Source organism: Staurois parvus, unplaced genomic scaffold (genome assembly GCF_062004578.1).
Source record: "Staurois parvus isolate SC_StPar_1 unplaced genomic scaffold, SC_StPar_1.0 ptg000117l, whole genome shotgun sequence".
In the NCBI taxonomy this organism is placed as follows: domain Eukaryota; kingdom Metazoa; phylum Chordata; class Amphibia; order Anura; family Ranidae; genus Staurois; species Staurois parvus.
Genome location: NW_028317913.1, coordinates 518,919 through 537,500, shown reverse-complemented (window position 1 = coordinate 537,500; position 18,582 = coordinate 518,919). Strand labels below are relative to the sequence as shown.

The 18,582-nt window shown below is 39.6% G+C and overlaps 1 protein-coding gene across 7 annotated transcripts in view; it reads right to left on the bottom strand.

Annotated features, from left to right (window-relative positions):
- The window catches only part of EHBP1 (EH domain binding protein 1), a 547,128-nt gene that overhangs the window by 95,469 nt on the left and 433,077 nt on the right, over positions 1-18,582 (bottom strand). For all 7 annotated transcript variants that reach the window (XM_089671985.1, XM_089671988.1, XM_089671986.1 and 4 more), the window contains 2 exons: positions 8,271-8,409; positions 6,612-6,715 (listed from right to left, as the gene is read on the bottom strand). In XM_089671985.1, coding sequence (XP_089528111.1) covers positions 6,612-6,715; positions 8,271-8,409 — 243 coding nt within the window. The remainder of the gene's footprint in view (positions 1-6,611; positions 6,716-8,270; positions 8,410-18,582) is intronic.

Below are 18,582 nucleotides of genomic sequence, written 5' to 3'. Positions count from 1 at the left end.
GGTGGTGAATGTATTTCCCCACATTTTATATTCCCCTACTTAGTATTCAAGCACATATATTAACACATCGAAAAGGTTGTTTGCTCATATAGCTGTTTTAGGTCTATTATGTCCCATCATATCTAGAATCAATCCAAGTATATGAAGTTTAGGGCATTTTGCTTCACATTCAAAGCTAGCAGTTCATACAGGTTCCCTTCATGCACACTGCAGCTCAAAGAAGCTGCTCCTACAGCCATTTGAGCTGTTTTGAGCTGCCATTTTAACTCCCCTTCATTATAGTCCATGCACACTATAGGCGGTTTCACGAGTTTAGTGGCAGGGGAGTTTACAGGGAGAAAAAAAAAAACATCACTTGTGCGTTGAGGAGAAATTTGGTTTTGGGTGGACTGACCCTTTAGGGTTAGTACACAACTGATATGCTTGAAAAACATGCAGACATACCACCGTGCATTTTCCGATGCACTGTGTTAAGACTTTGTAAAGGAGCCAATATCAATGTAACATGAATAAATTCTTTTACTATCCACTTTAACAAAACTTTGATGGGACCCACTGTGAACAATGGACTTTGTCATGCCCATGCATGTTGGTAGCTTTAAAAAAAGCAGCAACATTCATGACAATACTTCTGCTGGGATTGAGCCCTTAAGCTGAAAATTATACACCGTGTGACTTATAGTTAAAATATCCCCCAATTTATTGCCCACCAGCAAAGTGCAATAATGCTGCTACTCTATATTTTAAGCAAGGAGAGAGGAAGAGAGATGAAGCTCACAAGGACTGCGCACTGTAGAATATAATCTTGTTTACGCACACAGCTGGCTAGAACAGAAGTGCTAAATACCGCAAAGTGTTATCCATCACTAAGACGGCAGTTTCACAAAGCACTGCTGACTGTTCCGTCATGTTTAACATTACCAACCTGAACTGCTGGGACAGGCCTATTAGGAAATCTGATAAAGGAGGGACAATGGTTGGCTGGGACACATGCCTGATACAGAAAGAAAAACGAACACAACACTGGTTCACCAACATAACAAACATCATTTTAACACCTGACTACAACGAATGGCAGCCATGTTTGTCCTTTAGTGTAACTAAAGCTTTTCATAGATGGATAGAATTTTAAAGGAAATTTCTTAGGAAAATTTGTACCAAAATTCTCAGAACTTTTTTTGTTGTTCGAAAGCATTTATTTGCTTTTAAAATTTCATTTTGAAATGAATTGAATTTTTCAAAAGAAAACCACATACACGGTTAGAAATTCTTTTGTTCAAGAAAAACTTTCCCTCCGGCTCCTTATCGATGTGACCCACTAATCATTGAAAAGAGAACAAACTTTCTTAGAACCTTCTCTTCCCAAGAATGTTTGTTCGAAATTCTACCCATCCATGGCCAGCTTAAAAGAGAAGAAGGGCTCCCCCCCTATTTATACTTACCTAGGTGGTTGCAGCATCATTCTGATGCTGCATCTGTTCCCTGTCGGCTCTGAGGGTGAGAACTCAGCAATCACATGAGTGCTGATCGCTGAGTTCTCAAAGCCACTCTGAGCAGAGAGCGGAGCGGTCAGTCACCGTTGTCTGCTCAGCCTCCCCAGCGGTTACTGGAGTGTTGGGCTGTGAAGGGGGGGGGCAGCAGCTGGCTCAGGCTCTCAGCACTTCGTGGAGAGCCTGAGCCAGGTGCCGCTCCAGACTCTGGGGTGGATACCGACTTCGAAGTTGGTATCTTTCCCAAACCTGGACTGGTTGAGTGATGTCGGCCAGCAGTGGACTTCAGTCAGCTCTCAGCTGAAAACGTGTCACAGGAGTGCTTTAGCTGTACTTCTCCTTTAACACTAAGGCCTTATGCACACTGGGGCTCTTCTAAATGCTTTTCTCCTAGCAGGAGAACACCACCTGCAAAAATGTTCCTAAGCCGTGTCTTTTCAAATGAGTTTTGGCGCGCCAAGTGCTTGGGAATTTATTCATGTCATTGGCCAAAATAATGTTTCCTGGCCATTGAAATGAAAAACGCTCAAGCGCTAAAAGCACCTAGGGTTAACTCACATTTAGATGCATTTAGCTGCATCAGGCGGCTTTTCTGACAAAATGCTCCTCTCCTTAGTGCATAAGTGTTATTTTGTTTTTGTGTGCCTGTAAATGGCCTTGCCTCTAAATTCCTGTAAATGCCTATAATGTGCTTGGACACAAAGGGTTAACATGGAGGGGAGTTTAGGGGCAAAGAAAAAAAAAAACCTCAAACGCCTGTAAAAGCAGTCACTGTGCAAACACATGCAGAGAATTTGTACTTCAGCGATAACGCATCTCTTCCATATATAACCTTCTCCCATTTATATGATAAGCAATGAAAGAGTAATTTTCAAAAGAGTAAAAGCAGTATAATAAAGCAATCTGGGCTTATCCAGTAACGCTGGACACACATATTACAATCTCTTAGATTTTCCAACAACTGTGCAGTAACAGGAACTACCTAACTGGAGCTAAATAGATTGCATTGTTGAAGTGGTATTAAACCCAAAAACGAAAATGTAATACTGTATTATCAATCAATACTTAAATGTGGTGGCTGCATTAGTTTCCTTTGTTTAGGCTTTTTCCCCCTCTGTTTTCCCCTGGTGATTTGGCCAGTAACACATTTCCCCTCTTGGGGTGTTTTGTCTCTGGATGGAGGAGCAACAGAGACACCCTTGGTCAGCAGCCTTGTTAATCTGGAGAGAGAGTAGTTTAGACTGGCCATAGATGGATTGAAATTTGGCCAGTTCAGTAGGAACCTGCATAATGTTGATCCACGTGTGGCTGTGCCTGTTCAATAGAAGTTAATCGTTAGATTTATTACTAAATCTCTTTAGACTTTTGTCAAAGGGGCTTGTTGGCTGAACAAAACAAAACAAAAAAAAAAGAATCATCTAAGGCCAGCTTTAGATGCATTAGTGGATTTAGATAGACTTGACTAACAAATTAGGCCAAACACCAGCAAACACTTTTTAGGAAGTTACAGCAACAGCTCTGTTTCCTTTTGGGGTAAAAGTTTTTATTAAATGAAGCAAAAATCTAATCATTGTAAACACCCGTCATTGTGAAATGGTGTGCTGCAACATTCCAACTTCTACTTTTGCTGGACAGCTTGGTCCGTTTGAATAAATTGAAAAATAAACAGATTTATTGGTCAGATCCGTATATGAATATAAGGAAAAAGCTTAAAAAACAATTACAGCCGCCATATCTAAGAATTGGAAGGGTGTAATACGTAATTTTTTGTTGTTAATACTACTCAAGGGCCAAGGTAGCCATAATTGGTGGCAAATCTAAAGCAGACTGGAGACAGATTGTACAGGCAGGTTTAAATGATATGTAGATGGGTTTTAGGCAAACAAAGTGAGAAGTGCTCAGCAACCAATCAACTGCTACTGTAGTCTCATTGGTAAAGGGTTACAGAACAAAACCATTGCTGTTCATATTTATTGAGAAAGTCATCAGTGGCTCACAATTCTCTGATGAATTTATAAGCTGCATTATTTTTATTGTAATAAATACACTGGGGTTGAATTACTAAAGGAGCAAAGCACGTTTACTTTGCAAAGTGAGTTTTCACATTGCATAGGAATTTTTACATAGCATGGTGAAGGTGTTGAAATTTACCTTTACAAAGAATGCCCAATAAGGCAAAAATTTTTTTTAATTGAGCAGGATGTTTGCTTGCACATGATTGGATGATTAAAGTTAGTTCACACCATTCATCATTTTATTAAGTCAATTGAAAATTATTTTGCAAATTGAAAATCCCTTTTGCTAACTGAAGAGCCTATACTCCTTTAATAAACTCACCCCATTATGTTTTTTAATTTGATGATTTTAATAATTAGAGTCCATGGCACAGTTAAAATGCTATTGAGCTCCCCAAAAATGTAATATATTGCAGCTTACCAATCATTAGATGTAGTGGCTGCATAAGATTTCCTTTTTCCCCATTTTCACTTGGTGATTGGGCCAGTAACACACCTCCTGTATTAGGGTGCCTCTACTCTGGATGAAGGAGCTCAGGGGCACCTTTGGACAGCAGATTGGCATTTAGATACACTAAAGCCAAACTCCAAATAACCCTTTTAAGCAGTTTCAGCAAGTTTTGATCCTTTTGGGATAACGGTTTCATATTATAATATACAAGCTGATCATTGTAAGCACCCCTGTCAATGGTAAATGGTTTGTCTTCACCCTCTAACTGCTACTTCTGCAGAACAGTTCATTCTGTTTCCCTGCCTCAGCAAGCACCGAGGGAAAGCAGCAGGGAGGCAGCCAGGAAACGGGAGCAGTTTGCCTGCAACCCAGGAAAGGACACTGCTCACACTTCAGCCCCCAATGCAGGACTCTGTGGAGGTCAGCAAATCTGTCCCTCCTGGGGATGACTGGAGAGAGGTACAGGAGAGCACCGGAGCATCGTTACCTATACTGTCTTCGTATGGAGAGGAGGGGGGAAGGGGGGAACAGAAAGCCATGCGCCCATTATTTATTTTGAAACTGCTCCACTATAAGAATCGAGATACCATCCTCTTCCTGGACTGCACCAAGGGAGAGGATGGGATCTATCATTCTACCCTGACTTCTCGGCTGACGTGCAGCAGCAAAGGGCAAAATATATTGATGTCAAGAGGTGGCTGCGCCTTATGTAATGTCACAGCCAAAGGTGAAGCACTTTTTTTTGATAATCCCAGGAAAGACTCCCTGTGGTTAGACAGGAAAAAAAACAACAGACTTACTGGCTAGATCATTAGGTGAAAATAAAGGAAAGAAAGCCTTAAAAAGAAGACTAATGCAGCCATCACATCCAAGAACTGGTAAGCTTCACTATAATAAAAGTTTGCTTTTGGGTTTATTATGGCTTTAAGCAAATTATAAGATACATGAAAATATATTGAAAATTCCACTCTGAATATCAGATGACTAGAAAAGACTGTATATTTAATTATGTAATTGCACTGGTATTCTATTACGCTGCCACATAATCACAAATATTTGCTTACATTTAAAATTCTTTGTAGTTTTTGACAGGAACGTATGACCAATACTGTGCTAGGCTGAAACTGCTGGTGACGCTAACCAAACGGACCAATATCCGTGAATGGGAGAGGTCAATTTTTACCTGTCCAAGTGTTATTTCCCTACAACAATAGGATGAGTGCTGGGAAATGTTTTGTTTGTTTCTGACAACAATAAGTGCTGGAAAAGAGGTCACTTCCCAACAGCTAAAGACAGATGACAGTAAACATATATGGGTTTTCATTAATGTAACTATAGCTAGCTAGGTTATTCACAAGCTAAGCAACTGCATGAGAAAGCTGGAATTGTCCCTTTTTGGCCTAAAATAAACACACATCAAATTGAAGGTTCTGAGCATTAATCTTGATTTTCTTTAACATTTCCAGTTTTAGGAGACAAATATGATTTGCTGATAAAAAGTCATCAGTTTAACATTTTAGTTTTTCCATTTTTTGGTTGAATTTTTCGGAATCCAAAGAGGCATCCAGTAAAATATAAAATGTGGATACGATATACAGTATATATCAAATTAATATAGTAATGAACTTTATGTAAAGTGTCACATAATAATAGTTAACATATTCAATTAAAAGAGCAAGTTGGATCTATTTTTGTTTTTAGTGGTATGTTACAAAATAAACCTTATCAATTTACTGATGGTTTAGGGCACAGCGTCAAAATATTTTTCTTTTTTTCTATATTTCAATACGCTAAATACTACCACTTTTGCTAAATAAGATTTAAGGTATTATAATCCAAAGAGGGAATGAATGTGAGTGTCTTATGAATGAATGAATGTCAAGTGACAGTACAGGGTCTGAAACAATCTCTTAATATATGAAGACAAAAAACGTAATTTGTCAAATTATCCAAAAGTGAATGGCTACGGTCAAACTTGGGCTGTGCATGCTGGGAAATACACAAGTTCCAGTGTGTTCTCCCTCTATCCGTTCCCACACAGCTGTCCATCAAACGCTGCTTTCTGCCCGCGGTCTATTAAATATTTCCCTCACAAATCAATTTTACACATGATCAGCCCATACTCCTACTGAGCTGAACCTCCCTGTTAATTAAGTGAAGAAATTACCATATATATTATATTAATGCAAACATCATTCAGCTGGTAATTCACGGCTGATCTGGATAATGGAAAGGTTGAACACCCATTAACCCAAGCCAACAAAATGGGTTGGCTGGGAAATTCAAGCAGGTCTCCTGTGACATGTCCCTCTAACTGCAGCACTGCAGTATCTCATATTGTAATAATTAAAATCAATACCGGCATCTCTGGATGGGAGGTGTCCCCAATAGCAACACCTTAAAAAAAGGCGGGGGGGGGATTGTGAATGGGGGAAATTCATTTTTTCTTTATCTCACTATTATCACCTTGGTGCAGACTAATTCAGCAAGTGTGCCCCTCTTACAGAGAGTTGAATGCACCAGAGATTGACATCTCCAGAAAGAAATAAAAAATTCTAACATCTCATTTTTAACAAATGAAAGCGCAATTTTCCCATGCAGTTGAGAATTATCAGCAATCATAAAACAGGACAGAAGGAGGAGGGAGTAAAATACATTTAGCACTTCATCTTCTGAGGGCTTCTTCTGGGTCTCAGTTATCACTGCTCCTTCATTCCCTCTTTTTGTGTCTTCATGCATTGATCTCTGTCTTTTCATCTCTTAAAAATAAATAAACAAAAGAGAGAGAAAGTCTGTTATATTCTGAGTTGAGAATGGGAGTGATAGACAAAACACAAAGCGCAAAGCTACGAGGCTGATGGGCTTCTGCAATATAAAGCAATGATGAAAAGCAAAGTGCTGTAACTCAAAGCATCTGGTTACAGGACAAAAACAAAACACACACACACACTTCAATGGGCAAAACGTCTAAATTAACTTTGCTGTAGTTTGGACAATTTAAACCCAATGCAAATTAGAGAAGATAGTAGCAAAAAGATGGAAGAGAATCTATTTGACAGATTATAGACCTCTATTAAACTGGTGACACAAGCTATAATCTGATTGTACAATATGTGTACAATTTTAAGATGTACCAAAACTTTGTAGAGCAAGGGCCTTCAGTTTATATTCCTTCAGACAGGTGCTCACTTTACAAAGCTGGATCTGCCTAAACTATCCATTCAATTTGTATCTAGTCAAGCTGACCCTTAATCTCCTTCAAGACTGGGGCAGGCTGTGCCAAGAGTCCACTTTCTCAGTGGGGGATTTGTCCACTGATCCCCGCTAAGCAGACAGATGGCTGGTCCGTGTCTGCTCCAAATATGCAGAGCAGACACAAACACAGCCCACTCTCCTCTGTGGGTGGTTAGATGTAAACAGACCGCCTGTCCGTTTACATTCGACTGCCATCCGATTCGATAGAAGGGAAACGGATCCCCATCCATCTGTTTTTAGCGGACTGGACTGGACATCGGCTAGTGTAAATGGACAGGCGGTCCATTTACATCTAACTGCCCATAGAGGAGAGTGGGTTGTGTCTGCTGTGACCGCTCCATAGAGGAGAATGGAGAATTTGATTGGGTCCGCCTGGAACATTGATAGATGGAGCCGATCAGTCATGTAAAAGGGGCCTAACACTACATAGTTGTTATTGGGTTTTTCCCTTTCTAGGTGCAACAGATGAGAAAGATGAGACAGGGCCCAAGATGATTTAAGGCAGAATGGGGCCTTCAAGAAGGTAGCTGCTTTAACCCCCCCACAACCCCTTCGACAGATATAGATTAGGACTGCCATAGTCACAGAAGTTCTGTCCCATTTGCACTGTCTGTACTGGCATCCCCTCTCCCTATCAGTCACCAACTGTCTAAAAGAGCACTCTACCTACGTAAAATATAAGGCTGGTACACAGCTTTGACGGACTATGCTATCTGCCTATTTTACTGCAGGAATGTGATGGTTGAAACTGGGTCTCCTGAACATCCACCAGGCCCTACGCTCCTGCTAAAGTTGCCTTGTAGATGGTAGACATGGCTCTGGGCACTGCATAATCAAATACATGATATAACCTGAAGAGTTGGTGTGTTGGCCAGAAACTTTCAGCAGTGAGACAGAATCAAATGGAATGCCAGCTTTGTATTAGCAACCTCATATACTTCATGTATTCATAACTTCTATACATCACAGCTATATACAGTATATATTGCTAACAATATTAATCCAAAGACATCCCAATACATTGTTGCACAACAGATAACAATAAAAAACATCCAATACCTGGCCAGGTTTCAACCCACTGACTATAAGATTCCAGTTCAATTTTCCTGACAGCTAAATCTTTGTTGATTACAACAGGGTTTTTGAAACGATCTGAAGGTTTGCGCTGTCTGTCTGCTGCAGAATCATCAGTACCATTCTAAAGAGCAAGAGGGGGAAAAAAACAAGATATGAGTAAAAATCATTTGTCTTTTGCTTGTAATTACTGATTAATGAAAACTAAAACAAGGACAACTGGAGCGAAAAGGGAAATGACGTTCAGACTAAAGTTCAGTCGTTCAAAGGAAACATAGAAAGGTTGGTTGGTATCCATTGGAAATAGCACCACTTCTATACCAAGTTTCATTTATCAGTCTAGTGGTTCATGTAATAATATTCTCACATGATCACGTACAATTAATAAACTGAACTCCGGTAAAATGATGATGTCATCAAAGAAGGTTTCTCAGGAGCACAATACACTGCCAATTGTGCATGAAAAGTCTGCAAGAGTATTACCTTTTGCTTGCCCAGAACGGCACACACCCTTTATAGATGTGATGAAAAAGAAGAACTCAGCATACTGTATACATCTGCATGTCTGTGCTATGTTTGTAAATATACCGTATTAATCATTTGTATACATTTTTATATAACTGCTTCAGTCTTCAATATGCAAGTGTGCTCCCCTGGCAAATTTGACAACCCCAAAAACTGAACGTGGGCATATTAGTCACAGCTGCTCTACTGGGAGATGAATAAAGAGAATTATGGCAGTGACAAAAGTTAGTATATTTTTTTTAGTGCTGCAGATAATACACTTGCAATATGCATGGCACCAGCTAGTGGCTGAAAAGAAGGGAACCAAGGGTTATCAAGTTTCGTCTATTTTTGTATGGCTCATTTTTTTTTTAACTGTCTGCAGTGATATCCAGAGGAAGAAGGAGTCACATAATAACATGGAGGTTGTCTGCATTTTGTTAACAATTAGAAACATAGGGACCCCACAAAAATAATTATTTTCAAATAGAGGTTTGTTGTTTCTTTAAAACTGCAGTGGGACTTTTTAAGGGGACATATTAGATAGTTTATGTTTCCTAATTCTGTCAATATGTTAAGTAACAATTTGCAAAGATTTTTGCGGCCAAATTAGTACCACATTCCAAAATCCAATATCCAAAAGAACCTTATCCCAACAGGGAAAAAAGAAGGGACTTTACTGGTACCAAGGAACAACACAGTTACCTAAAACTCATACATTTTATTTACAATAATGTTAAAAAGAGTAACATGCATAACATGGTAAATCGTCATTACCCTCCATAGCTACGCCACATAAAACCAGCAAGACTGTCTGTCATACTCTAGAAGCCGCATGTCCTCACCTCTAATGAATACTGTCCTCGTATTGGCCACCATAGAGCAACATTAGTGCCTACTGCTCTACATATATCTCTCCAAGTAGGACCACATGACCATCATGGCGGCAAGAGAAAGTGGACCTATACTGTGTTAAAGTAGAATTCTAAGCTAAACCTAACTAGTCTTAAAAATGCTTCTCTCCCCCATCTAACACATAAGCATATACTGTACATCTTTCTTCCTCAGGTTATACAGCATATCTATATTTATCAACTCCGGTCCAGTCACGTGAACCGATGCCACTCCTCATAGGCATGTATGGACCATTCTTTGTCGGCACACCCTCCTCTCCCCTACAGCCGCTACTGACTGTCACAGGGGAGCTGGATTATGTGACCAGAATGAAAATAGATAAGTATTTACAGTTTTTTCTTACCCAGGTTAGTAAGCATAAATGTTAGGAGGGGGGAGGGAGCATTTTTAACACTAGATAGATTTAGCCCGGTATTCTACTTTAAGGATCTCTTTGACTCTTTGGCTAAATTAAATATATAGGTGACAACAGAGGAGTCAGTCATATAACTATGAGTCACTGATCACATCATGGCCAAAGAACTTGAGTTCAGCAAGGCTACTGATTGCACAGATTGGCTTGAACATCGGCCACTAAGCCCCTCTCATCAAGTTAAAAGGACACATGCTTTGGCATTTAGTAATGTGAATTTCCTGCAGAGAGATTGGAGATGAGGGTTCTTCAGGATAGTATTTCTGCACCTCTTTTAATTTAAATATACATTAAGTGTGGCAGGAGGTGATAGCTTATAGGTTTTGTTTAAGCATATTATGGGTCCTATTTAAAGTTAAAATTATGTGTCTTATTTAAAAGATAAACTTTAACTAATTTGGGTCACTTTCACTAATTGTTTAGTTTTTCTATATATTTACAACCTTTGGTCTGCAATTTTACACATGGCAAAGGATTCCAAGAGCGCTGTGGGTTAATTAAAGAGTAGACAACAGAGCAGTCAGCTGTCCAACAAGGCATGAACACTAAAACATCCCTAGCAACAGGTTTTTGCATACATCTGAAAATACATATGAAGATGTGCTGCATAAAGGCACATCTGCAATGTTTGGTCCCTAACGCTGAAATATCTGAGCTTAAAACTTGGGAATTATAAATTATTGAATAAATTAAGAGAATGCTTTCATTGGAGGTAGCCCTGTCCACCTCACAGGTACAGCAAAATACTGGAGGCCCTGACTCAAGCCCTATCTATCTACATCAAATTCAACAAAGCAACAAAGTAAGATCAATTTTTAACTAGCACAAGTAAGCAGTACACTGAAAAATACAAACATACCCCAGCACTCAAACCAAGTCCCAGTAATGGATAAGTCGCTTGAGCTACTGAGCTTTGTGAATCACAGGTTTTATAGCAAAGTGGCAAAATAAGACAGAAAAAAACATGGGAAATTAATATTTTTGTACTGATCATAATAAAGAAAATATATATGAAACCAGTATACATTCTCTTTAATCCAGGTTTAAATTAAAGTGGAGATTTGATATGCAGCCAACTGATTTATGGTTTTTCACATAGAATTAGTTTTAAATTAAAATGTAGATCTGATATGTAGCCAATTAGCTGTCAATGTGTTGTCATGTATTGTTTTGCATAAATTCACAATAGATACAAATGTTTTTTTAGCCAGGTGAATATAATTTTCAAATCTCATTGGACTTCGCCCCCCAAAAAATCCTTGTTGAGACTAATGTGTGTGGGGGGCAATTTTGCAGTTATAAACACTTTCAGTATAAAAGGACAAACTATTAGTTTACAAAAGAGCTACATGCACCATATAGGTGACACACTTGCTTTAATAACTGTTACAAGTTCATAAAAATTATTATTATAAAGTGTTTATATAGTGCCAAAAGGTTTGCTCGGCGCTGTACATTATAGTGGGGGACAGTACATGAGACAATACAGTAACAAAACAATACACGAGGGGTTCGAGGACCTTGCTCTTTCGAGCTTATAATCTAGTTTACAATAATCTCCCAGATCTGCAATTACAGTGAACCACACATTATTATTTGCTTATCCAAACTCATTATATTACTGATATGTACACAAGCAAACAGCAGCTCATACATTTAGGAAAATATAAAAGTCACGTAACCAGACAAGACTAGTCTCTAAATCAAATTTTTTCTTTTTTTTAGGTATTAGCAAAAGCAAAGCTATTATGGGGATTTTACGGTCTATACCTGCTGACCACATTATATAATACTGTAGACAAATCTGACCTTACTCAGTGGTAATCACCAGGACCCTAAACTAATCTAAGTTTACTCACTTTCTAGAAAGAGTTTTTAACCATTAAGAATGGATCAAGACATTGGTCACAGATATTATTTTTGGAGAAATTTCTCCTAATTTATTTATCAATTCTTTACCTCTAAAATCAATCTAATGAGATTAAAGGTTAAGTTCACCTTCTGAACAAAAATAATAAATGCACATTTTTTGCAGGTAAAAAATGTGAATTTATTATTTTTGGTTGTAGGAGCCAGTAAAGCATTGTACCAGCATTCAGCAGATCACTGGTGCCCTGCAGGTCTCCTGCGGACCTGCCAGTATATCCGCTTGGCCATATGGGATGTATGTCAAGGTTTCGGGCAGGGCAGCAACTGCAGCATTGGGAACATGTTGCATACTCCACCCTAAAAATGGGTGAAACATGCCCTTTACTGTCCCAGATAGATCTATTATTGATTTGGTTGATAATCCACAATTGTCTGGGATACAGTTGAGAGGTAAAATATTTTCTGTGTGAGATCTAGCAATGCAATATTCTCCTCAGACTCGCTGCCTCTGACACCCACTGCCACTCTTCCTGCTGCATTTTCTAGAACATAATTGAAAATCCGACACATAAAAACGAGATCTTTCCCTCTGTAATAGCCCCTGTGAGCGGAAGGCTTTGGAAATGCAAGTGCAGATATTGTTTGACTACTGTACCCAAAAGATATAAAAAAAACAAAGCTTTCAACCTGCTACCATCCATTGCCATAAAATGTTGGGTGGACCACCTTTGTTTTTGTACCCAGATACAGATTAGAAAATGCGGATGGAGGGGATTTTTTAGGGCAAACAACTGAACAGAAGAAAAACCGTTATAATTCATACCACTTTTTAATTTGTTAACAGCTAAAAATTCACAGTATGGCCACAAAATAGAACATATGTCATATGTAACAGTTAAGCAATGCTGTAAGTACTGAACAAAGTATTTATACATTGAAAACCACACAAATTCTTGCATTCCACAGAGTAACCTCCTAAGGAGGCAGCAGGGAGGAACCCAGCAACCATACATATGCAGAGATCCCATAGGACACTGCAAAATAGAAACAAAAAAATGTAAAAAAAATATAATTAAATAAATGAAATAAAATAAACCACACCTTCCCAAAAATATATATTTTTAAATATTTGATCAGGTTGTTTATTTTATTTCAGTTGATTTTTTATTCCATGGAATGCACTGATATTTGTAGTTTTTAATGCATAGCTATTGGTCATATTGTTCTGTTGACAATTGAATGTAACCGACATTGACACCTTACATCAGGTATTCCCGTCAAGAGTGCTCCCTTACTCTTAAAGTACCCCTTTCTATCATATTTCCCCATCAGAGTGCCCCTTTACATCATATTCCCCATCAGAGTGCCTCTTTCCACAGTACATGCCCATTTGTGCCCCCTTAACATACAATGTGCCCATCAGAGTGCTTAACATAAAATGTGCCCATCAGAGTGTCCCTTAACATAAAATGTGTCCATCAGAGTGTCCCTTAACATAAAATGTGTCCATCAGAGTGCCCCTTAACATAAAATAAGGGGCATGCTGATAGGCACATTTTATGTTAAGGAGCACTCTGATGGGCACATTTATATTAAGGGGCACTCTGATGGGCACATTTATATTAAGGGGCACTCTGATGGGCACATTTATATTAAGGGGCACTCTGATGGGCACATTTATATTAAGGGGCACTCTGATGGGAACATTCTATGTTGTGCCCATAAGAGTGCACTTTAACATTAAATGTGCCCATCAGAGTGCCCCTTAATATAAAATAAGGGGCACTCTGATGGGCACATTTATATTAAGGGGCTCTCTGATGGGCATATTCTATGTTGTGCCCATCAGAGTGCCCCTTAACATTGAATGTGCTCATCAAAGTGCCCCTGTAAGACTACACCCTACCTTGAGGGCAACCAGGAGGTATGTCGGATCCTTGCTGGACACTTGTGTACAGGCAGGGAGAGGGAGCCGGAGAGACAGTGAGCTGAAAGGGGCGCACACGTGATGTCATGTTGCCATGATGACCTCCCTGCTCATCGGCAGATCTGTCATTGCGGGCTGGCGGTCTGGGCGGCAGCGCTGCTGGGACCGTTCGCAGACCACGGTCCGCCATTTAGTGACCGCTGAAATATATGTTACAGTTTATCCCGATTTGGGAGAATCGAAAAATCTTCAATATACCGTGTTCAGTACTTTCAGCACTACTTAACTATGTCTATGTTACTTATATTAGAGATATATTCTATTTTATAGGAGTAGTGTGAATATTTTACTCTTAACAATAAAGTTGTATGGATTTTAACTTTTTTCTTTTGTTCATTTGTGTGCCTTAAAAAATCCTCACCATATGCATTTTCTAATCTGTATATAAGTTCTTTTTGGCTATGGGCATTGAGACAGTCTCCAAATACACCCTTCTATACTGTTTTTGTACTCAACTTCAACCCTTACTGCCCAGGGGAACTTTATTGGAAGACAGAACTCTCCTCTCTACTGTTAAAGATCAATGGTTATATCGCTTGTGCGATGGGGGGGCCATTGGTGTTCACTATTTGAAATCCAAGCTATGTTTGAGCCTCCTCTACCACTGTAGAAGGTAATGCAACACCACCACTTCATAACCCACCACTGCGGAATAATAATCTCCCTACCCGCCTCCATGTTATTCGAATACTTCTGCCTCTCTGAAGGGGCAATACCACAATGCCCTATCCCAGTCCTTATGTTGTCTTACCCATCACACCCTTCACCTCCAGAGTACCTTGCAATATGGGAACATGATATTGGCACTACCTTTACAGAACAGCAAAAAGACAGGATTATACAAATGAACCATAACACCTCCATCTCTTCTAAGATCCAAGAGACAGGCTGCAAAACTTTAACTGGATGGTATAGGGTCCCCAAAACCCTACATAAATTGTTTCTGCAGAGCTCCCCATTGTGTGAAGATGTCAGAAAGAGAAAAGCTCCATGCTCCACGTCTTTTAGTCCTGTGAAGGCCTCAAAGACTTCTGGTCCCAGGTGAAACATTGGATTTTGAAATTTACCAACATTCAAATGCTGGAGGGTGCATTTTTGTTACATTTAACTTTGCTAGATGTCACTGAAATGCTATAAACACATTGTCACATCTGATTATCAGTGCTGTTAGAGACCAATCTAGAAATTTATGTTCAGCTCTACTTGAGTTGCACACACACCCCTTCTTTTCCTCCTCCCCTGACCCCTTCCCAAATATTTTTTTTTCTTTCTCGTCTCCTGTGCCGGAAAGATTTTTCTTGCCTTGCCTTACCCGATCCCCTTAGTTGTCTTCTACCTATAAACTGACAAGTTATTCTACCTATAAATTACTAGCCTCTGCTAACAGTCATGGGGCATAACGGGTTCTATTATTTCTGACATGATGATTCTATCTTCTACAATCACGTTCTATTGATATTAACTAGTGACTTCTATGTGTAGGATCTAATGACAAATCTTGAAAAGGTATGTGCACAATGCTCACTGACCATACTGTGTTTTATTGTGAAGTCTATTGGATTGAATTGTTCCTATACGACTTGAAACTAATAAAAAAAGAAAAAAATAAATAATTATCAGTGCATTCAAACACAAATACAGTTGCAAGAAAAAGTATGTGAACCTCTTGGGATTACGTGGAGTTTTGCATGAATTGGGCATAAAATGTGCTCTGAACGTCATCTAAGTCACAACAATAGAAGAACACAGTCTGGTGAACATAATACTACAGAAACATTAGATGTTGCCATTGTTTAATTGCACATAACATGTAAACATTCACAGTGCAGGGAGGAAAAAGTATGTGAACCTTTGGACTTAATAACTGGTTGACCCTCCTTTGGCAGCAATAACCTCAACCAAACGTTTCCTGTAGTTGCAGATCAGACCTGCACAACGATCTGGAGTACTTTTGGACCACTCCTCTTCACAAAACTGTTTCAGTGTAGCAATATTCTTGGGATGTCTGGTGTGAATCGCTCTCTTAAGGTCATGCCACAGCATTTCAATCGGGTTGAGGTCAGGACTCTGACTGGGCCACTCCAGAAGGCGTATTCTGTGCTGTTGCAGCCATTGTTTTCTTGAATTACTTGTATGCTTTGGGTCATTGTCCTGTTGCATCACCCATCCTCTGCGGAGCTTCAGTTGGCGGACAGATGGTCGTACGTTTTCCTGCAAAATGTCTTGATAAACTCTGGAATTCATTTTCCCATCAATGACAACAATCCGTCCAGGCCCTGAGGCAGCATAGCAGCCCCAAACCATGATGCTCCCTCCGCCATGTTTTACAGTGGGGATGAGGTTTTGATGTTGGTGTGCTGTGCCTTTTTTTCTCCACACAGTGTTGTGTGTTCTTCCCAAACAACTCAATCTTGGTTTCATCTGTCCACAGTATATTTTGCCAGTAGTGCTGTGGAACATCCAGGTGCTCTTTTGCAAACTTCATACGTGCTGCAATATTCTTTTTGGACAGCAATGGCTTCCTCCGTGGTGTCCTCCCATGTACTCCATTCTTGTTTAATGTTTTCCTTATTGTAGATGTGTCAACAAAAATGTTAGCATGTGCCAGAGATTTCTGTAGGTCTTTAGCTGACACTCTGGGATTCTTCTTTACCTCATGCAGCATTCTGCGCTGTGCTCTTGCAGTCATTTTTACAGGACGACCACGCCTAGGGTGAGTAGCAAAACAGTAGTGAGTAGCACTTAGTAGTGCTAAACTTTCTCCATTTGTAGACAGTCTGTCTTACCGTGGACACATGAACATCAAGGCTTTTGGAGATACTTTTGTAACCCTTTCCAGCTTCATGCAAGTCAACAATTCTTGATCGTAGGTCTTCTGAGAGCTCTTTTCTGCGAGGCATGGTTTACATCAGACAGTGCTTCTTGAAACCAGTAAACCCAAAACAGGTGTGTGTTTTTTAAGGGCAGGACAGCTGTCAGCAACACATCCAATATCATCACACTGATTGGAGTCAAGGTTGGCTCACTCCTGGCTCCAATTAACTCTGGGAGAAGTCATTAAGCTAGGGCCTCACATACTTTTTCCTCCCTGCACTGTGAATGTTTACATGTTATGTGCAATTAAGCCAAGGCAACATCTAATGTTTGTGTAGTATTATGTTCAGCAGACTGTGTTCTTCTATTGTTGTGACTTAGATGACGTTCAGAGCACATTTTATGCCCAATTCATGCAAAACTCCACGTAATCCCAAGGGGTTCACATACTTTTTCTTGCAACTGTAAACTTCCAAATTCTTACTAAATCTTAAGGCTGGACCACACCACAGGAACACAGTTCAAATGGTTCTAAATGTGTTTCTGCATGCGTATTTTTGATGCGTTTTGGTGTATTTTTGATGTGTTTTCAATACGTTCCACTGCGTTTTTTCCCTTTCTTCCCTAGTTTCCGTTTTTTTTTTGCTGTAATCCATGCTGGTGCTTTTTGATGCATTTACATGCGCCCCGTTGCATTCAGATGCATTTTTTATGTATTTTGCCACATTCCAGTTCAGTTCCTTGCACAAAAAAATGCAGCATGTTCTATTTTTGTTGACTGCACTGGAACGTACTGCAGTGGTGTGATCTTTGCTACTGGAATCCTTGTAACCCTCTGTCCATGAGTTTTTGATGCAGAAAAAAACATGTTGGACTGCATGTGGTATGAACGGGTCCTAAAAGATAAACAACTGTATCAAGTAATAACACAATGTAGTAAATTTTACATTATGCTTTTTTTTCTAAATGGTGACAAGGAATGCAAAACTGAGCTGTGTTCGCAGCCTATTCAAAATGAATAGGATTTCTTGATGCAATATGCTTTAATGCATATGTGGTAACGCACCACAATAAAGTGTTCATGTGTGAATCTAGCCTAGCTGTTGACAGCTGAATCAGCTGCTGTCTTTACCTCCGGAGATTGAATGAGATCTAGTCTAAAGGCACCACACCCCTCATTACAGAGACAGGAGGAGCACAGAAAGGGGCTACACAGGGACTGTGGTTTCAGACTTGGTAAAGTGATAGGTAGATCACATCCACAGAGCCTGGAAGTAGAAAACACAGCAGTCGCCATGTTTACATACCTTGTGGAAGTGATTGGCAGCTTGCTAAGAAAAAGGTTTTGTGTCAGGCACTACCTGGGTGTACGTTTGCGGTTGCTGAAGAGACCATGAGCTTACAGCCTTTGCAAATGCAAAGGGTTGCATTAAGGGTTAGAGATCCAGCCTGGTGCAAGCAGTTCTGTTCCGATGTAACATTTACATACATGGCAGTAAAATGGTTAAACACATTTAAAAACCATGTCTGAGGACAGGGGTCACAAGTGTTACCGTTCAACTGTACTGTGAACTGCAACTGTGAACAACCCCTAAGGAGGCTTCGGGAACTGAAGCGGAGCACAAACTGGAATGCTTAAAGGGTCAGTTCACTCAAAACTAATGCTTCAATTTTTTCGTGGATACCAACGAGCTGAATCACTCATCTCTGTCTCTTAGGGACCAGATTTTGATCACACATATTGACTGAACATACCACAGTAACCTACCACAAACAGTACATATAAATTCTAATGC